The sequence below is a fragment of the Nyctereutes procyonoides genome, unplaced genomic scaffold (genome assembly GCF_905146905.1).
Source record: "Nyctereutes procyonoides isolate TBG_1078 unplaced genomic scaffold, NYPRO_anot_genome, whole genome shotgun sequence".
Lineage (NCBI taxonomy): Eukaryota > Metazoa > Chordata > Mammalia > Carnivora > Canidae > Nyctereutes > Nyctereutes procyonoides.
In genome coordinates this window covers 88,680,426-88,700,631 of record NW_026575140.1, presented here as the reverse complement: position 1 = coordinate 88,700,631, position 20,206 = coordinate 88,680,426, and the positions used below count along the sequence as shown (strand labels likewise).

Sequence of the window (20,206 nt, the reverse complement as noted above, 5' to 3'; positions counted from 1 at the left end):
ACTGAAACCCAAGATCATCTCCAGGGAGTTCTATCTTATTTTTATTTAAAGAAGAAAAGTGGCCTATACGCTTTCCCTTCCTGAAATTTCTAGTCACCCCCGGATCTGTAAGTATTTCCTCCTGGGATAAAAGAGTGTGCCAAAATAAGAAGCTGGATAAGAAACAGGTCAGCAGTGGAGTTGGGACAGATGTCAGAGAAATCTCTCGTGCTAAAATGACAGGCAGCTTATGAAACCTACTGGTGAACTCTGACATTTTTCCCAGTGGTGAGGTATTCCTTCAGCCACACCCTATTCTATTCCATAGGCTCCTGTCGAAATCCTAATAGAAACAACTGCCCCCAAGACAAGTTAGCAAGTAAGTAACCTATTCCCCAAAACAGAACAGAGATCGGTCTGGCAGGTGGCAGACTCTTGAATGGTTTTAACTTGAACTGTTTTGTGTCCAACAGTCACTCACCTTTTTTTCCTTCTTGCCGAAGCTGAGGCCAGGGGTCCCCTTCTCCACAACTACACAGGAGATGCCTTTTGGGCCTGGTCCTCCTGTTCGGCACATGACCACATAGATGTCTGATTCACCCCCACCGCTGATGAAGGCCTGGGGGTTGGAGAGAGGTGCACCGGGATCAGGACACACACCCTGGAGCCTAACACCTGGGAAAACTACCAGAGTCCCTCCGACGGTAGGACATGAAGAGGCATGCTGGCACGGAGAAATGAAGGAGGGGAGAAAGAACCTGTGCTACCTGGGGAATCAGGGATCTGGCTGACAAGACTAAATGAGCAAGATTATCTGGACTCAGAGCAGAAGACAAAGTGAAGGTAAATAAAGGGAAATAGGTCTGAGGTTCTCTACCCAACGTGTAAAACTCCTAGGAAATATTAATTCGCAGATAGCAAGGATCCCGGGGATGTCCGCAGGAAGATGGGAACAATCTCCAGATGGTTCTGTAGGGTGGGCATGCTGGTACCTTGGAGCCATTGAGGATGTAATGATCTCCTTGTCGTTTTGCTGAGGTCAAAAGGGAGGCAGCATCACTGCCACTTCCTAAGGCAGAGAGGGTGGGACACAAAGTCAGTGAAGATACAGGAGCCCCAGCACGGTTCCACTTCCAAGGAAATCACTTACAACCAAAAGCTCAGCATTTCATACTTTAAAACGCAGACTGGGGGATCCCTGGGTGGCTCAGCAGTTTGGCGCCTGCCTTTGGCCCAGGACGCGATCCTGGAGTCCCGGGATCGAGTCCCGCATCGGGCTCCCGGCATGGAGCCTGCTTCTCCCTCTGCCTGTGGGTCTCTGCCTCTGCCTCTCTCTCTCTGTGTGCCTATCATAAATAAATAAATCTTTAAAAGAAAAAAAAAAAAAAACGCAGACTGAGGAACTCGGTGTTTGGTGAAAACTGTGGACAGCAATTGGACCACTGTCCATCTCCCAGGCCAGAGTCGGCCCTCGAACCCTCGTAGGCTAGCTGACATCAGGCCATGGTTGTTACTCCACAACCAGACTTCGTGGTAAACAAGGGTTCTGTGTGTCAGGGGGACCAGAGAGTGCGCGGTGATTTCACCTGAGCAGCATTCCCTGCTAGGTCTCACCAGCAGGGTGGCAAACGCACCTGGTTCAGTGAGGCAGTAGGAGGCAAACTTCTCCATGGTACAGAGCGGTGGGCAAAACCTGTGCCTCTGTTCCTCATTTCCAAAGGTATCTATCATCCAGACACACATGCTGACAGGTACACCGAGAAGAAAAGACAATGACAGAGTTAATATGGAGAAAAGGACATCTGAAGGGCAAAGGGATGGGGACGGGAAACACCAGCAGCAAAGCAGAATGAAGCAGGAGAGAGAGTGGGAAGAGAGGAGTCGCCACTGAAAAGATTCGACTTTAAAGGAAAGGCCTCCGTTACATCATATTCCCGGAACAGTACTACCCAGGGCCAGGGTGTTTCTCACTTGGATGTTCACTCTACTTCTAGGTAAGATGAGTTCCCTAAAAATCAAAGACTTATATGTACTTTGACAAATTTCTGGAGGCTTCATCTGTGGGTTGAGGAAGATGGGAACAGGACCATGACTACTCTCCTGGAGAAGTCTGTTTGCTTCTAGCTCAATCTAGGATTTGGGAGAAGGTGGGCACACCTCATTTGCTATGCAACATGATGGCAGATTCAAGTCCAAGAGGCAGCAGCAAACTAGAGTGAACTTTTTTGTTTTGAGAGAGAGAGAGAGGGAGAGAGAGCACGAGCAAGTGCATGTGCGGGTGAGCGAGGTAGGGAGCAGAGGGACCCAAACAGGGTCCATGTCCAGTGTGGAGCCCAATGCAGGGCTCAATCCCATAACCCTGAGATCATGACCTGACCTGGAATCAAGAGTTGGGTGCTTAACCAACTGAGCCAAGCCACCCAGGCATCCCTCCCCCTCATTTTTTGAGATAGAGGCTCAACTATCAATGTTGATAATGGCAATCAACTTGAAAAGATGAACTTTTCCCTATTTATCTGAAATTTCCCAGTTAACCTGTACAAGTACTTCATTGTGCTTACCAAGCTTTGGCACTCACTTGTGGATGCTAATATAGGCCGTGGTGCTGGTGCAGCCTGTCGCCAAGGCCTCAAAGATAACAGATGTATCAAGCCGTGACAGGCCAGACCCACCTACATCTGTTCGTACATAGACTCCCCCGAAGCCTAGCTGAGCAGCTTTCCGCATTGCGTCCACTGGGAACAACTCCTACGTACAAAAGACAACACGGACGTTAGTGATTCACAGATGGACCTAGCTTTGAAGGGCACAACGAGGGATTAAGATGTTTGCATTTGGGAGAGTGTATATTCTCTTAACTTAATGGGCTATTTGTTATCTACAGTAGCAGTTAGAACGCCGTCTATAAGCACTGGTTTTTCTACCATTAAAGTTTCTTTTTATTATCAAGAGAACTGCCTTGGTTTTAAGAGTGTCTACATCTTTGTATGATTTAAAAGGAAAGACAAACAAACTCAAAACTAGTCTCTACGAGATGAGGAAAGGAATCACAGCACTACTAGAACTCTCATTTGCAGTAAGAGAGTTGCACAAGGAGAATAAATACCAAACAATTAGGACTACATGGGGGATGAAGACAAAGGGTCACGAAGGGAGGCATCTGTTGGAACATCTAGTCACAAGGAAAACGCCCACCTTCTGGTCCCACTCTGCCATATTTGGAGCCATCTCCCGGGCAGCAAAGTCAAAGGCCACTTTCTGAAATTCTTTCTGGTCTTCATTCAGTCCCACGGAAGCTGTGGGTAAAATTGCACATATTCAGTTCCAGGACAGGGGTCAGGGAAAACTAGTGCCAAGATCAAGAAACATGAAATTAAAGACAGGGAACATGCCATAGCATGCATTTCTCTTACACAGTATAATCTTTACCATCTATAGAATGGCTTTGCCTACCATTAATGAGTTCTCCTTTTCCCTTCCTCCTTTCCTCCCTAGTGGATTGGCTGACTTCATTTACCTCCTAACTGCTTATTCTTTCAGTATTCTTCTGTATCTCTTCCTCCTCATAAATCCACATTAAAGAAATAGTAAATACACACTGACCTTCAAATCATGGTAAACATTTTTTCCTTTAGGATGTCCTACATTTTGTGTATTGGTATCCTGGGAAAATCTGTCCTATGAATCTCCATAGCTGTTTCAAAACATTCATTTTAAAAGATTAATTGAAAAAGGAACATATGTATACTTTGTTCTACCTTTCAAATTAAGAAAACCCTCTAATAAGGCTGTGCCTTTGGCAAATTTCAAACATTCACCAATAACCCTGATGGTAGAAAAAGATCTTGCAGTGTTGAAAACATGGTTAATAAGGCCTTATTCTATGTTTTTACCCGACGGACTCCAAAATCTCAGGACGTTTCTATCATAAACTATATCAGTGATGTGACTTTGGGTAATTCCCTCGTTTTGGGGTTTAAGATACTTAAAAGCTAAGGAAGATAAATTGACAGACATCAACAGGTAGGTAGTGCAGCCTCACTAGAAGTTTCTCTAGAACATTAAACATCTAATAAAAGACTACCCCATAGTAGTACTTACAGGTTTAACCTAAACAGCCCTAGTAAAGCTCCCGGGAAAACAATCACCTTTTGGGGATAGTGTAGCCAACTTACAAAAGATGGGACCACATATCCTGGGAGCTGACGCATCCCAGATCAGTAACCTACACAGGGTGCGCCAGACTTACGTTGTTCACATTTATGTCTCTTTTGTTGTCTTTTATTACTGTCATTTTGAAAGGACCACCTGCCTCAGGTGTGTAACAGAAAATGAGTGTATGCCTATACTTTTCCAAGAGAAGCCCTGAGGTAGAGTGGTGGCTGTAAAACATGAGGTGGAAAGAAGTGCAGGGCTCTGTATTACCTTCTCAGGTTTCATCCTTTAGTGCTAACTATGTGGTCATGATGGGGTGATGCTAAAGTGTGTTAACGTAAGGCTATGAGACACTTGGCAATAACTTATTTCAGTGCCTAACAGTGATGCACAGTCCTGCCAACAGAGAAGAGGAGCTGATGGCGGAGTTTTTCCAGGGCGGGCATGGGCAGCAAGCAGGAGCCATGAGAAAGCAGTCGGTCTGTATCGGGCAAACTCAGAAAGGAAGACTTGTGAGGATTACAGGTAGGCAACTCTGAGAAGCCCAGAGACGAAACTTAACGTCGGTGGTTACTCACAGTAACACAGGTTAGGGACAAACAATCCGCAGTTCCTGGCTGACAGTCAGCTCATGAATTTGCAAAGTCTTGCAGAAATAAAATACGACTAAAAATTCTCCTAAAACTCATGTTTCGCTTATTAAGATATGCAACGAAACAAAGATGTATCTGTTAACCACTCTCGTTAACCTGATAACTTTAATATGTAGAATGACGCATTGAAAGGGCAGTTTCCTTTCATTTTACTAACGAAGAGGTACTTTCTCTGAAAGGTGAAAAAAAGTACCTCCTTGGCTGAAGCCACACAACCAGCTGCTAAAAACACCCCAGGGGATCCCTGGTGGCTCAGAGGGTTAGCCCCTGCCTTCAGCCCAGGACGTGATCCTGGGGTCCCGGGGTCGAGTCCTGCGTCGGGCTCCCTGCATGGAGCCTGCTTCTCCCCCTGCCTGGGTCGGGTCTCTGCCTCTCTCTGTGTGTCTCTCATGAATAAATAGATAAAATCTTTAAAAAAAAAAAAATACCCCTGCATATTTAGCCTATTTGTCATCTAATGTCATTAACCTATCAAATATTTAATCTATTTGTTGCCAGAACAGCTACTTATCTGCCCTGGGATCGGCAAGGGTAACTGTTAACGACTCTACTTGCTGGAACAGGGTGGCACCTTGTGAAGGAGCTTTAGGACGGCGAGAGGGAAACGGTATTGCAGACTAGTGTAGGCGCAGAGCTGGGTGTCGACCTAAGGGATTCATACCTATCCTGTTGGGAAGAAAAGTGACATACGGTAAAAAGCTGTTCTTTTCCCTTTTTTCCCTCAGAAGGAGAAAAACCGAGGCTGGGCATCCCTCGCCGGCCGGCACCCCTGTCAGTCGCATCGCAGCATGCGCCTGGTGCCTGAAGACGCCCCGCTCTGTTAACCCTGGGCAGTAGCCCCCATTTTCGGTGACAACTGCGTTTCAACGGGAGTTTCAAGATCCCGAGTGCTTCATGACCCCGAGTCATAGATCCTACAATTTACCCCCGCGGCCTGTGTCACCTGAGGAAGCAGCCCGAGCCCTCATCGGCCCCGCCCTCGGCGTCCCCGTCACCCAGCACGAGGCCAGAGCGCCCGCGCCCGCGGCCCCGCGGCCCCCGCAGGGAGGGGAAGAGTCCGCCTCGGGGCTGCGAGGTCAGGAGGCCCGTCCGCGAACGTCGGCTCCAGGAAGGCCCGGGCTTGCCCGCACCGAGCAGGCCCCGCGCCCGGGGCGGAGCAGGGCTGTCCCCGCGCCAGGCTTCCCGCCCACCACGGGGGTGGGGGGGCTCGGCAGGGGCGGCGGGAGGCCCCGGGCGGAGCAGGGCCCCGGGGTGCGGCGCTGTCCGGGCGCTCCCGCCGCGGCACCCCTTCCCCGCCCGGCCCGGCCCGCTGCCCGGCGCGGCGAGCCTTACGGTCGATGCAGGAGGCCCAGCCCCGGCGGCCGCCCCGCGCCCGGGCCCGCGCCGCGCCGTGGAGCCAGCCTCCCAGCCGCCGGCAGCCGCTCCGCAACATCGTCCCGCTCGCGCTGCGGCCCGGCGGCGCGGCGACCTCGGGCGTGCGCGGGGCGGCCCCGGGGCAGCCTGGGCGCTGTAGTGCGTCCGCGGGCCTGTGCGCCCGGCCCCTTGGGCCCGCGAGCGCCGCGGACTACAACTCCCAGGGAGCGCCGCGGCGTCGGCGCCGGGAGCCGGGCAGGGCCGCGCGGCGGGGCGGCGGGACCGCGGAGGGCCGGCGCGGCGCGGCGCGGCGCGGTCGGGAAGGTCTGGGGGCCGACGCGGCGCTGGCGGCGGCTGCACCGGGGGCTGCACGGCGGGCGGGGGCCGGCCCCGGCAGGACTGCGGCCGCGCGTCTCCCGCTCTGCGCGGTTCTGGGGCCGACAGCACAGTTGCCCCCGCTCCTCTCGGCTGAGTTCAGACCCGGCTCCTAGGCAGCCCCCGCAAGGAAACCATGCCGAACCCCCGGAAGAGGCGCGCTGGGGCTGCCGGGGCTGCCGGGCCAGGTGAGCGGCACTGGGGGGGCGGCTGGACCAGGTGAGGGGCCACTGGGGGCTACTGGGACTGCAGGGCCGGGTGAGTGGTACTTGGGGGCTGCTAGGGCTACATGAGCGGCACCTAGGGGCTGCTGGGCCAGGTGAGCAGCACCTAAGGGGCTGCTGGGGCTGCCGGCCCAGGGGATCAGCACCTGGGGGCTGCAGAGGCTGCTGGGCCAAATGAGAGGCATCTGGGGGCTCCTGAGTTAGGTGAGTGGCACCTGGGGACTGCTGGACTGGTGGGCCAGGTGAGTGGTACTTGGGGGCTGCTAGGGCTGCCTGGGGATGCCAGGCCAGTTGAGCAGCGCCTAGGGGCTGCTGGGCCAGGAGAGTGGCACTTGGGGGCTGCTGGGCTACATGAGCGGCACCTAGGGGCTGCTGGGCCAGGTGAGCAGCACCTAAGGGGGTGCTGGGGCTGCCGGTCCAGGGGATCAGCACCTGGGGGCTGCAGAGGCTGCTGGGCCAAATGAGAGGCATCTGGGGGCTCCTGAGTTAGGTGAGTGGCACCTGGGGACTGCTGAGGCTGCTGGGCCAAGTGAGCAGTACTGGGGGGGGGGGGGCACTGGGGCTGCCAGGCCAGGTAAGTGGCACCTAGGGTCTGCTGGGCCAGGTGAGTGGCACTTGTGGGCTGCTGGGCCAGGTAAGCGGCACCTGGGGGTTGCTGGGGCTGCTGGGCCAGGTGAGTGGCTCCTTGGGGCTGCTGGGGCTGCAAAAAGGCAGCCGGGTAAAGGTTTCTCTGGGATTTGTTCAGTGCTGCTCCCTGCCAGGGTCCCCCGGGTGGCTCAGGGGGTGGAACTACTCAGCGTGGGACTACTCCTGTTTTGGGCTCAGGTCATGATCTTAGGTTGGGGTCAGGCCCCTTTTATCCCCATGCTCCGTGGGGCCTGCTGCTGCCCTCTCTCTTTCTCTGCCCATATTGAGGCTCTCAAGCTCTCACACTTTCTCTCTCAAATCAATCCTTAAAACCAAGAATTACTGTTCTCTTTCAACTCCCTGCCTAGGAGGAGAGTCCTTTTTGGACTGTTTTCTGTTAATGTTATCCCTACAGCCCCTTCATGGTCTCCTTTCCTCTTCCCGCTGTGCTTGTACCCTGAGCCTCTTCTGTATGTTCACTGCAGCAGTAGTTTGGTGTAGATAGAGTGGCTCATACAAAGGTCAAGAATATACAGTTCTCTCATGGAGAATGCAGACAAACGCCAGTGAAAGGGTCTAGGAAGCCTTGGCTAAGGGTAGGAGAGCAGGGAGGAATCACAGGGAACACCTTGAGAGGGAAGTGGAGCTGGAGTCCAGCTTTAGAGATGGGAAAGCTTTCCACAGGCAAAACGCGGTGCCATTTTTATATTGACAAGGATGAGCAGCAGATGAAGAGCAGGAGCAAAGCAATTGAAGGTAGAGAAAGTGCTTTTGGAACGGCAGAGATTCTAGATTAACTACAACACATTGAGTAACTTAGCAACACAGTGGTGTTCGCAGTGTGCTTCACTCCAAAGGGACCACCTGAAAACTAGGGCAGGGAGGGTCTAAGTACTAGGAATCTATAAATGATACTTAATGAGAGCTGATGGATGAGCTGGGACTTAAGTCAGAGGTGGTGTGTGTGGATTCAGATAGACCAGGGGACAGGTCCTGATCATACCATTTACTGAAATGTGTAATCCGGGGCATTCAGCAGATGAACATCTCACACATTAAGTAGATTAACTGACTTACTGTTAGGGTAACAAATAGAGCTTATATAGTAAGAATTTAACAACCATTAGCTATTGAGTGCCCACTATGTTCCAGGCACATTTTCTCTAATTCTCTGTGGAAAAAAAAAAAAAGTCATCTTCGCCATGTGGACTTCTACAAAGTCCAGAATGAGCTGTTTTACACAACCTCTCTTGGCACCTTCAAGGAGCAGGAGGCAGGCCACAGAGCACAGTTAGCAAGTAAAAGAGAACCCTGAGATGGTGATGATAGTAACAGCTAATATTTACTGAGCTAATACTGTAATGCCAGCCATTATTTAAGCCCATCGTTTGCACTATCATATTTAATGTTCAAAACAAGTTGTGGAGGAGGTGCTCAGCTTCCTTGTTGGGGAGAAATAGCCTTTGCAAAAGTATAGAAGAGAGTGAGGGAAAGAAAAGAATTTACTTACTAGAAGCCAGGGACTCTGTTGGGACTGTCGGTCTTCACCCACAACCATGTACAGTATTCTTGTCCCACTGAATGGATAACCCAGGAGATAGCTTGTAAGGTGGCCATTCCTGTCCCATTTTTATAGATAAACTGAAGTTCACCAATTCAGCTGCTACTGCCAGTAATTGCATCCAGGTCTGACTCCAAAGCACGTGGTTTCCCACAACGGAGCCTAACTCCTCCGCAGGCATGACCAGTTTGTTCTTGCTTCTGTTGCAGACAGTAAGAGGCCAGCAGGAAAACGTACGAAGACTAGGAAACCCACGGGGACATCCGCTAGCGTGGGTGACTCCAGCCCTGAGAAGACTTCAGCCTCTAAAAACTGTGGGAACAATCAAAGCAGTTACTGGCTGATGAAGTCTGAGCCACAAAGCCGAATAGAGAAAGGTGTAGATGTGAAGGTGAGACCAGGTACCTTTCTAATCCCTTCAAGCTGTTTTGTTTTGTTTTGTTTTGTTTTGTTTTGTTTTTGGGATACCACAGGGTTCCATGGTCAGCTTCTCTGAAGTGTAGGCTTGGGGAAAAGATAGGAATAAAATCAGCAGGGTTTATTACCAGCAACTATGTGTTTTGTGAATCCTCTATCTTGGGCAGGAGGTGGCAAACTTTTTCTGTAAAAGGCCGGATAATATTTTAGGTTTTTGTGTCTTACGATGGCTATTTCAGCTCTGCCGTTGTTGCAGGGAAGTGGCTATGGACAACACGGAAACAGATGGTGTGGCTGTGCTCCAATAAAATTTCTAACTAAATCAGGCATGGGCAGATTTGGCCACAAAGCTCTAGTTTGCTAACCCGACCTGGGCAAAATTTCAATTTTCGGTTGCCTTACTCTTGGCCACCTAACTTGCTCCTACGTATCTCTCTGCCAAGTTAGTATGTATTCAGTGAATTAAGAGAAGCCAATTTTAATAACAGCCTATTATAGGAGAAAAATATAATACTTTAATGAGTGAGATACAAATAACCAACAGATTATTGTATCATCTGGATTATCTATTCAATGAGTCCTTTTAATTACCAAAGATAACACGGTAACAAAAGCTTACTCTTCATTTGCCCAATAGAAGCAGCTCTGTGGAACTACTTCCCAGTAAACTATATACCTCACTATAGCGAGTAGGGGAAGAAACTGTCTACTTTCCATATAATACCAACTGGCCCCAAGACTGTGTAATGCATGAATTCATTTCCTGTTGCCTAGTTCAGCATTGAGGATCTTAAGGCAGAGCCCAAGCAGACAGCATGCTGGGATGGTGTTCGCAACTACCAGGTAAGAGGGTAAGAGCAGGGCCTACGACCCAGGGTCAGATCAGTGCCTGTTTCCTTCCTGGGACTCATTCAGTAGCAAAATCTCTTGGCCAACATGGTTTTTTTCCCGGATCCCACAACTTGAACGTGTGTTCAAAAGTACCTTAATTCCTCTGCATATAATTTACAAGTAGCCTGTGTTCTGGCCAGTGTCTGGATACAAGTCCAGGTGTCTCGGCAAAGGCAAGTATTGAATTGGGGAGAAGCTGCAAAAAAAGAAAAACTCATCTAATAAAAGCAGACTTGACTTCTGTTCACTAGTGTTTTCCAGAGGGTGAGGAGGACACTTGTTTTTTTCTCCTGGGACAGGCCCGGAACTTCCTTCGAGCCATGAAGCTGGAGCAAAAAGCCTTCTTCTACCATAGCAACTGCAAGGAGCCAGGCATCGCAGGACTAGTGAAGGTCAGTCGTACCGGCGTTCATCTTAACCCCCTCCCTTCAGGGAGACCTACTCATGTGAACATACAGGAACACAGCTCAGATCAGTCACAAAAGACAAGTACTCTCCTCGCCATCCCTGATGTCACAAGGATATGGAAACCCCACCCTGGTCCCTCCAGCACAGCAGGGACTGTAACAGGGCAGGCCTTCATCTCAGGTCCCACCAGTACAGACTTCTCTTCATCTGTGTGGTCTTTCACTAAAACAGGCCTGATGATAGCTCTTCCAAAGGAGAAGTTACTAGGATAAAATTATTAACTGCAGGTGGAAAAACAATGGCACTGATAATAACCTTTAATACTTGGTTGTGTCTTGTTTTTAAGATTTTATTTATGGGGCACCTGGGTGGCTCAGTGGGTTAAGCATCTGCCTTTGGCTCAGGTCACGCTCTCAGGGTGCTGGGATCCAGTCTTGCGTCATGCTCTCTGCTCAGCAGGGAGCCTGCTTCTCCCCCACTCTTCCTGCCACTCCTGCTTGTGCTCATGTTCTTTTATTTGACAGAGAGGGAGAGAGCATGCGCATGTGCGTGCATGCATGAGTGGGGCGGGGGGGGGGAAGGAGACACCCCCCCCTTAGTAGGGAGTGCAATGCGGGACTCCATCCCAGGACTGAGATCAGGACCTGAGCCAACGGCAGACACCTAACCCGCTGAGCCACCCAGGTGCCCCTAATACTTGGTTTTAAAACATACTTTTAAGATTTTTGTTAAAACAGGTTTGATTCCCGATGCTTGCTCTAGCTACAGTGGCTGTACAGCAAGGTAGGAGAGCTGACTATGTGCAGGGTCAGAAGGGATGGTTGGACTTGAACTAAAAATTGGCCACGGAGGTGACTGTACCGACGTATGATCAGAGACTTGGTTTTGGTTACAGATTGTGAAGGAGGCTTACCCAGACCACACACAGTTTGAGAAAAACAATCCCTATTATGACCCATCCAGCAAAGAAGACAACCCCAAGTGGTCCATGGTAAAGACTTCTGAATTTTTTCCTATTTTGTGAGAGGAAAAGGATGGACAGAGAGGGCGGAAGGAGGTGTGAGGTGCCTTTAGGTCAAGCTACAAAGTCCAGCTCTTACCATCACATGAGGTTACCCTGGCTTTGGGCCTCGGAACAGGACACTTGGCAGCCCTGCCCATCAGGACGTCCCACCAGAGGCTAAAACCCGCAGTCGACAGAACCCACCTGAACCTGTCTTTCTGTCACGTAGGTGGATGTACAGTTTGTTCGGCTGATGAAGCGTTACATTACCCTGACTGAGCTCAAAGCCAATCACCAAGCCCACAAAGCCACTGGAGGCCCCTTAAAGAATATGGCTCTGTTCACTCACCCCAGACTCTCCGTTCAGCCCCTGACCCCAGGTAAGAGCCGGCCCTATTCTTTATGTTATTCGCACGCCCGAATGACTCCATGAACTACTGATTAAACTGGGGCACACGATGTTCACAGCAGCAATGTCCACAGTAGCCACACTGTGGAAGGAGCCTAGGTGTCCATCGAACGATGATGGATAAAGAAGATGTGGTCTCTGTATACAGGGGGATATTCCTCAGCCATTAGAAACAAATACCCTCCATTTGCTTCAACGTGGATGGACCTGGAGGGTATTATGTGGAGTGAAATAAGTCCATCGGAGAAGGACAAACATTATATAGTCTCATTCATTAGGGGAATATAAATAATAGTGAAAGGGAATAAAGGGGAAAGGAGAGAAAATGAATGGGAAGTATCAGAAAGGGAGACAGAACACGAGAGACTCCTAACTCTGGGAAACGAACTAGGGGTGGGGGAAGAGGAGGTGAGCGGGCGGTGGGGGTGACTGGGTGATGGGCACTGAGGGGGGGACTTGAGGGGATGAGCACTGGGGGTTATGCTAGATGTTGGCAAATTGAACACCAATAAAAAAATAAACTGGGGCACAGTATTTAAGTTCTCCTCACCTGTTAACACCCACGAGGGAGGAACCCATGGGTCCGGCGTTGCCCATGACTGGGTACCCACGACCCAGCAGTGCTTTGACACATCGTAAAATGCTCCCTAACTGGTTTTGAATGAACGACTGCCTGCCTCAGTAACCATGTGGAGTGCCTGGCACTACTTCCCTGTTGAGGAGGAGACCACACCTAACGTCTCGCTCTCTTTCTCTCCTTCTTTGGTAGAGGAGTTTGAGTTTATTTTGAGCTTGGAGGAGAAGGAGCCAAGTTAACTGGGACCCTGTGGCTGGAACGGGCAAGACAGGACTCCAAAGAAACCAGCTTTTAGAAGACAAAAGAAGGTGTGTGGCGCCTTGCTTGTCGGTTCCCCTGGGGCTGTGTCAGAGGTGGTCTTCATGTACCCTCCCCAATAAAACATGAATGTCAAAGTTGGGAAACCTTTGTCTTCAAGTAGCATTGAACAGAACACTCCAGTGCAGATCTCGTGCCCTTGGCTGAGATGCAGGGGAGGTTACGTGTCCCGTCTTGCTTTACTGCACCAGATACCAAGGGCCAGGCTCCGGCTGTTGCCACCCACTCAAACTTTCGTCTTCGGACCCCAGCCTCCCATACCCGCCCAAGCTGCCTGGGTCCCACAGGGTGTGAACTGTCTCCAACTGCAGCACAGCTTGCCAGATGAGGGCACCACCGGACTCCGGACTCCCCTCAGCACGCGCTTTTCTACAAGAGGATTCACAAAGCACTCCTGCTGAGCAGTGGCCTCGAGGTGGAGAGGGCAGGCACTGTGCTGGGGGGGGGGGGGGGAGTCTAGCCAGGTGGGTGCGAGTACCGCAGCGCAGCGCGAGACAGAAGAGACCACAGGCCCTGGGGACCATGGGCACGATGCCTCCAAGCCACAGGGGCTTCCTTTAATCAGAGACACAACTGAAACAAGTGTTCTTTTTTTTTTTTTAAAATACAGCCATTGAAAAGACGACACATTAAGAAACATGTAAACACTGCAGCTGCTTAATTACAAGTTGCACTGCTAGGTTTAGTACCTACGCACTTCCGGGGGGACCGGCGAGGGTGGGGGCCGGGCCTCCCCTCCACGGTTGCACAGGTTGCACAGACAAGGAGCCAGTGGGCGGAGTGAGGGAAAACAAGACCTGGCTGCACGCAGCTCCTGACACGATGAAACCAAATTCTACCTTCCAGTTCTCCCAGAAGAAAGGTTTAAGATGTTAGGTAAGTTGGAAAATGAATTTGAGTTGTCCGCTGGGAGGCAGAGGAACTGACCGGTCCCTTCTGGTTAGAAGACCAGCTACTAGGGGAGGCACGCCGGGGCCTAGTCTCATGTTCTGGAAAAGGGAAGGAACACAGAACCCGCCTCCCCAGACACTCGGGCCCGATCCTGATAATCCAGGGGCAGCTGGGTGATCCTGTTCCCAGGAGATTGTCCATTACACCAGAACTCAGGGTCCGGCGTGGGGGAGCCACCTACCTTCCCTGGTTCTGTTGTCGCCAGTCAGCCTCGAGGGTCCGCGCAGGGCCTTTGCCCCAGGAGCCCTGCCCACTCAGAGGCCCACGACTGCACCGGTCTCAGGAAAACAGTCTGAATGTCCCACACTGAAAGATGATACAGGAACCGAGCCCTCTGCTTCCCAAATCATGGGGGACTTGGACCACCCGATGTGGTCCTTACTGGCCAGTGGGGTCGTCTCCAGGTGAGGCAGAAAAGGACATCGACACCTCTACTCCAGTGGGCCCGCAGCACACAGGGAAGTCCCCGCCTCCTCCAGCAGAACAATGTCCACGGAGTCTCTGTGTTTTTCGACAAAAACATCGACGGTCCTAAATTCGGGTCAGTCAGGTGGTGAAGATGAAGACAGTTTGGCAAGCAGAATCTTTCGGAAGTCGTGGGCAGGGTGTTCTGCAGAGGCGCTCTCCCTCCCACGGCTCCGCGAGGGGGGGGGGCACGGGCGACAGCCAGAAGCCCCCAAGCCCCAGAAACTGACTGGAGGCAGAGCGGGGAGTGAGGACGATCCATCGCAGGGAAGCAAAGAGCTCAGGGCCCCTTCCCGGGGCCTCGGAAGGGAAGCCTGCGGGAACACATGGCAGCACCCTCGAGCCACCCTGCTCGCGGTGGGCAGCTACCAGCCTGGTCCCTGTGCTTGTCCTCGGGGCCCGGCCAGGCCTCCTGTGTCCCACGCTGCTGCCATCCATGCGTGACCGCGACCCGGGAGTCTGTGCCCAGAATCCCTCACGGGTGAGGCCCTACCACAGGCTTGTCCCAGGACGCTCCTGACAGCAGTCTGCAGAAGATGGAGAAGGGAGGTGGCTGCATCCCAGCCGTGAGGTGGGCCACGTGTGGAAACCTCCAAGCACCACCCCCGAGACTCCCAAAGAGGCGTCTCCCCCCTGCCACTCAGGACAGGGCGTGGGGCTGCAGGGGGTAAGCCGCTCGGGACCTGCAAAAGCGGGGCAGCTTTGACGGGAGGCTCCTTCTCCCTAGTCCCACGTCAGCCACAGACCTCAAGGACACTGCCTCCCAGCCCAGGCCCCTTAGGTTCTTCAGAAAAAAGAATTTAAGTCAAGACACGATTTGTTTTCAGGTTGCAAGTAACGGGTCAGCTGAGCGTTGTGCCGTCCTCCTGCCCCAGCCGCTGGTGTGTGGTAGACGGGGCTGCCGGGGTGGAAGCCCAGCCGCTCCCGGGCCCGGGCCTACTGCCTGCTGTTGTTGTCGGACAGCTGACTGGGGGTCCGCGCCTCAGCCAGGGAGGTGGTGCCCTCGAAGCGCTGTGAGGCGATGGCTGCCTGGTGGGACATGCTCTTCCTTACGATGTCACCTTTCCGCCACAACACCACTTCCTGCAGAATTGGGGGGGGGGGGAGTGACACCCTGAGAGGGGTGCATGGGGGGCCCAGGGGCTCCAGCCCTCCCCGGGCATCTCGGCAAAACCTCCTGCAGGTCAGCAGCTGCCTGTCCACCCCCACCCCCTCCCCGGGGCTCCCGATGGGGGCACGAAGGGCAGAGGGGTCGCAGGCCTGGGCCTGGGCAAGCAGACTCAATGTGTCACATGGGAACCCTGGTTCTCACCGCGGGCTCAGCCTCCGTGGACCACCAGGGGGCGTGGAGACGAGCAAACTCTCCAGGCCCTGCCCTTCCCGTCAGGCTCCAGGGCTGTGCCCAGGGCCTCACCTGCTGTTTGAAATAGCGCCGCTCCTCCTCATCTATGAGCACCAGGTTGAGGTAATAGCGCACAGAGAACTTCTTGTTGATGTCCCGCATGGTGGGGGTGAGCTCGTAGCCCGCCAGGAAGAGCCGGATGGGGATGGACTCTCCTGTGAGGGCCGGGCACACGTCAGGGAAGGGGTGACGGAGCCCACCCCTCCTGACACCAGCAAGGGAGGCGCCCCGAGCATCTCACGGCACACTCGAGGCAACGTTCCTGCCTGTTGGGGACTCGCAGTCGGCAGCTCAGTGACCTGCTGAAGCAAAACCTGACACTGCGCTGCTCCCCGTCCAGGTCCCGCTGCACCTTCTTTCACCGCCTGGAAACCAAGACCCGCGCGTAGGAAGAGCACAGAACACTACGGCCAAGCACCCTTAGGGGACGTGTCACCGTCTAGTTGTCGGGTGTTCACAGGCCCAGGGTCAAACTCGCTCCTGTCACCCAGCAATTTTGGTGCCACCGTCCTCCACCCTAAATACTGCATGTCCCCCAACATACACCTCCACTCCGAGGTGGGTTGGCAGGGCGGTAGAGGGCTCTGGAAAGGAAAAAACCCTCATTCTGGTCTCAGTTCTGCATTAACTTGTAGGACTGCTGAGTTAGTCCTTTGCTTTCTCTGGACCTTAATTTTCTCTTGCGGAAAAGTGTGGAACCAGACCACGTGGTATTTTTGAGCCCTTCCAGCTCTGACACCGTGCTCTTCCTAATTTAAGTGAAAGGAAATTAGGGCAGTAATTCTACTGAGAGAGGCCAAGCCTATCACGTCGTCTAAAGCTAAATATAAATGCACTGTTAATGATCTGTTGTCTTGCTTCTCAGGGAAAACAGCAGCGGCTCTCCCTGCAGAGCCGGTGAAAACATGGCACACCCGGGGAGTCAGGAGCGCTCAGCCCTGTCCCTCCGGGTGCCTGTCCTGGTGACATCCAAGAGCCTGCTGTCCTGGTCTCCTCCTTCCACACGGAACACATGGGAACAAGCTGAATAAAACCTTGGCATAACCGAGCACTTCTGGAGGGAAGAAAACACTCCTCGTGATCAGTGGCTGCAGAGCTAGCAGCACGTAAAACGACTGCTACTCCCAAATAACCAGGTTCCCCAAACACCCAGGCTTTCAATTCCATTCGTTCCAGATGTCACATCAGCTCTGGGGGGGTGGGGGGGGCAGCCGTCTGTCCCGTTCCCTGCTCTGCGGCACCTGCTAGGGCTGCCCAGACTGTCTACACTTGGCAAATGCATGCAGGGAGTGGATCATTTTGCCAGAGCCAGAAGTAAGGAACACACGTGATTATTCCACGTTACCCTCTTGGTCCCTAGCAACACAGAATGTCAACAGGAAGTAGTGAAATGTTCCCACTGTATCCGCTACACCAGCACTTTTCAAGCTTTTGTAGTAGTTTTCTAAGAGGCATCGCTCCTGAGATGCCATCTCTGCTACGAGCTCCGTAGGCAGACAAGGCCAACGCGGAGCTCTCCTGGTGAAGGTGGGGAAGGAGCTCGCACATATTAGCCCTCGTCCTCTTTACTGGCACCCAGTGAACTTCCGGAGATGAGAAATGACAGGTGAATAGGGAATCTTAGTCTAGCACTAAAGTCCCTCGTGCCCTCCAACACTGTGGGGCCTGGGGAGCGGGTAAGGCCGCTGCGGGCTGGGTGCCTGGGTGCTCACCTCTCACAGGCGCCCCGTCCATGATCTCATACTTGGCTATCGTGTCGTTCTCGTGGTACACGTTGGGGCCTGTGCCCGTCGTTTCCCGCTTGATGATATCTATCTCCATGTGCTTGATTTTGATTCTCACCAACAGGAAGTAGATCTTTCCTACAATGACATCTTTCAAGTGGTATCTGGGAAAGAGAAAGCCCAGAGAGTAAGATGTGAGTACAGCAGCTCAACTCTGCATGTTTCCAGGTTTCCGGGGAGGGGGCACTGCCACGTGGGGTGGCTGAAGATGGAGTGGGACATGCTCTTCCACACTCGCCCACGTTCTTACAACTGCCCTTGCAGAATGACTTCCCAATATGTTCTTTACTGGGATCCCAGTGACTTCTGTAACTTCCCTGTTCTTCCACAGGCCATTCGCAGGATGTTCTTTCTGCAGATTACACGCCCATTCACGCTTGCTCTCCCGACTTATCTCCCCAGCACTCTAAACTCTTGTATACCTTCTGTGTTTGTGTATGTGTTGTTTTAGGTGTCCTGAGGTGTGGGAGGACAGCCCCACCAATCCAGGTCTTGCTCTTTCTCCCTGAGCTCCACAACAGGTCTTCTGGGAACTGGCCCTCAATAGCCTGCAGCAGAGCAGTCTTGTCTGCTGTGGACACGTCAGGCCAGGGAGGAGCAGGAGAGCAAGATGAGGCATCACTCATGCCCCGTTGGCACCTTCTCCCTGTGCTCTGCTCACACGGCTGGTGGCTGGTGCTTGGGAGCTGCTGTGGACTTGGCCATGCCTAACAACAGTTCTGACCCTCCAAGCGTTTGAGTCAGCGTGAGGCGCCAATGGTCTGCGCAAACACAGCCCTGTATCAGGCAGAGACAAAAATCTTCAAATCTGAAGCTCAGATTCATGGGACAGGGTGTTCCAGGGACTTCAGGATTTAACCTCCACATATTACGGGTGAAGAAAAGGAAGTTCAAAGAAGACAGACACTTGAACCAGGATCTGAGTAGGGGACAGAGATGTGAGCCCAGGTACCCAATTCTTAGGCCTGCGTCCACCCCACTATTTCATGCTGCCTTTCTCCTTACAGTCTAACTGGGAGACCCGCACTCTCAGTAGATAACCTAAGAACGGAGGCTGCTCCAAGCATTTAAGAAGGAATGCTGAGAGATCATAGATTCTAGGGGTTTTCAAATTTTGGTAAACAGAACTTTCCTTTATTCTAAATGAAATGCTATGTGGAAACATTAACATGTGAGAAACCCCAGTGCAGGGCCCACGATCCTGCGCCCTGCTTTTCTTTCACTTCATGTTTTCTATGTTTAAACCCCACTACCCTGTCTCCACTTTTCAGAGGAGAAAGCCAAGGCACAAACATGTTAACACCTGCTGACCTTCACACGAGGGCAATCTTAGTGGCAGGATGGGACTGTGCTCTAGGCCCACCCAGTAGACGGAGCCCTGCCCAGCATGGCCTGCTCTGAGAGGGCACGAAGGGGCTGAGCATCCAGCCCGAGCTCATGGGATGGACTCTCTCGGCCCTTTCACACCACACTTGGTCTTGAGCACACTGCTGACCGACGGCTTTCTGAGCTCCTACAAGGTGGCACTGCCTCCCGGCCACCCCTTTACCAGGCGGCGGGAGCGCTGGCGGGCAGGCACTGCTGGTGGCTCCTTTCCAGAGCCCGGAGACTGAGGAGGAAGGCAAAGAAGGCTGTTTGCTCGTATGTCCCTGCCTGGCTCAGACCAACCTCCCTCCAGCCCGCCCCACCCCAGTCCACGTGTGGGGCCCAGCCAAGCAGGAGCCCTTCTGGGTCATGAGTGGTTCCAGGCCAGGGGGCAGGGGAACAAACAGGCCCCCCCTCACCCCTGTTCTAGGAAGCACATACGTTGCTAGTTTTTTGAAAAGCCCTATTTCCAACCCTTCACAGGAGAACCCGAACCCCTGGGTAACAGTGGATCTGACCTGAGAGTCTGCCCAGTAAGAGCCCTAGACTCCTAATTTCTTGTTTTAGCTCTGAATACACTTTTACTTCTGCTGATTTTCAAACATTTTCAGGAAGGTTTGATACTGAAAAGAAAGATGCTTGTGGGGACGCCTGGGGGGCTCAGTGGCTCAGTGTCTGCCTTCAGCTCAGGTTGTGATCCCAGGGTCCCGGGATCGAGTCCCACGTCAGGCTCCCTGCAGGATCCTGCTTCTCCCTCCACCTGTGTCTCTGCCTCTCAATCTCTCTCTCTCTCTGTGTCTCTCATGAATAAAAGAAAGATGCCTGTGCTAGATCTTTGAAGTGCTGGTAGGTTTCGTGATTTACAAGCACTTAAAGGTTTCCATGTTTGGACAGCAAACACAGTTAAAACATTCCTGGCTTCCCAACTTGCCAGTTAACATTATTTAAAGACCTCTATAAAGAGGCATTCTTGGCTGTCATTCACTAAAGTTCAGGAAGATGCAGCAAACTAGGCCGGTGTGCACGTGGATTTCCAGACACGCTGTATAGCGGGTACGAGCGCTAACAGGAATGGGGTTTGGAGATTATTTTGATCAGTAGAAAGGAAGAGCTGTATCTAGATCCAAACAGCTGTAAAGTCAGTTTAGCTTGACTTTGAAACACAATGTACGACGTGTAACTTCAATGTCCCTCCTTGATTTCCGCTTAGTGTAAGTATGAGGTTCGGCCTCCCGGTCTACGTTCCGCAGCCTCAGCCACGTTCCCAGTACCGCTCAGCTGCCTGCCCC

At 52.5% G+C, this 20,206-nt stretch overlaps 3 protein-coding genes across 10 annotated transcripts in view; 1 reads left to right on the top strand and 2 right to left on the bottom strand.

The window, feature by feature from the left end:
• ACAD8 (acyl-CoA dehydrogenase family member 8) overlaps nt 1–6,294 on the bottom strand; it is a 16,912-nt gene extending 10,618 nt beyond the window's left edge. The window contains exons 1-6 of one of the 3 annotated variants that reach the window (XM_055305187.1): nt 6,120–6,294; nt 3,175–3,275; nt 2,558–2,727; nt 1,614–1,723; nt 972–1,048; nt 461–598 (exon numbers count right to left, since the gene is read on the bottom strand). In XM_055305187.1, coding sequence (XP_055161162.1) covers nt 461–598; nt 972–1,048; nt 1,614–1,723; nt 2,558–2,727; nt 3,175–3,275; nt 6,120–6,219 — 696 coding nt within the window. In that variant the 5' untranslated portion in view covers nt 6,220–6,294. Of the gene's footprint in view, nt 1–460; nt 599–971; nt 1,049–1,613; nt 1,724–2,557; nt 2,728–3,174; nt 3,276–5,358; nt 5,584–6,119 lie in introns of those variants that run through there. The other 2 variants (XM_055305186.1, XM_055305188.1) reach the window with 2 other exon arrangements.
• On the top strand, nt 5,682–19,749 carry THYN1 (thymocyte nuclear protein 1). 6 transcript variants are annotated; one of them, XM_055305190.1, is made up of 11 exons: nt 5,682–5,862; nt 9,137–9,318; nt 10,119–10,187; nt 10,535–10,627; nt 11,539–11,634; nt 11,876–12,026; nt 12,825–12,940; nt 13,142–13,365; nt 16,634–17,374; nt 17,617–17,686; nt 18,004–19,749. In XM_055305190.1, exons 1-7 carry the CDS (start codon nt 5,682–5,684, stop codon nt 12,869–12,871), a joined length of 819 nt encoding a protein of 272 aa, XP_055161165.1. In that variant the 3' UTR covers nt 12,872–12,940; nt 13,142–13,365; nt 16,634–17,374; nt 17,617–17,686; nt 18,004–19,749. The 6 variants fall into 6 exon arrangements, with proteins under 6 accessions (XP_055161165.1, XP_055161167.1, XP_055161166.1 ...); XM_055305192.1 differs by having other exon boundaries at nt 16,634–16,904; nt 17,617–19,749; XM_055305191.1 differs by having other exon boundaries at nt 17,617–19,749.
• VPS26B (VPS26 retromer complex component B) overlaps nt 13,469–20,206 on the bottom strand; it is a 20,866-nt gene continuing 14,128 nt past the window's right edge. The window contains exons 4-6 of the mRNA XM_055305189.1: nt 17,481–17,656; nt 15,781–15,923; nt 13,469–15,449 (exon numbers count right to left, since the gene is read on the bottom strand). Coding sequence (XP_055161164.1) covers nt 15,303–15,449; nt 15,781–15,923; nt 17,481–17,656 — 466 coding nt within the window. The 3' untranslated portion in view covers nt 13,469–15,302. The remainder of the gene's footprint in view (nt 15,450–15,780; nt 15,924–17,480; nt 17,657–20,206) is intronic.

Excerpts from the sequence above, each read along its gene's own strand:
- THYN1 (XM_055305192.1), top strand. The coding sequence starts at position 5,682 with ATGACCCCGAGTCATAGATCCTACAATTTACCCCCGCGGCCTGTGTCA. Across the intron at positions 10,188-10,534 it reads ATGGTGTTCGCAACTACCAG|GCCCGGAACTTCCTTCGAGC; the intron begins GTAAGAGGGTAA and ends CTCCTGGGACAG. Across the intron at positions 10,628-11,538 it reads GCATCGCAGGACTAGTGAAG|ATTGTGAAGGAGGCTTACCC; the intron begins GTCAGTCGTACC and ends TTTTGGTTACAG.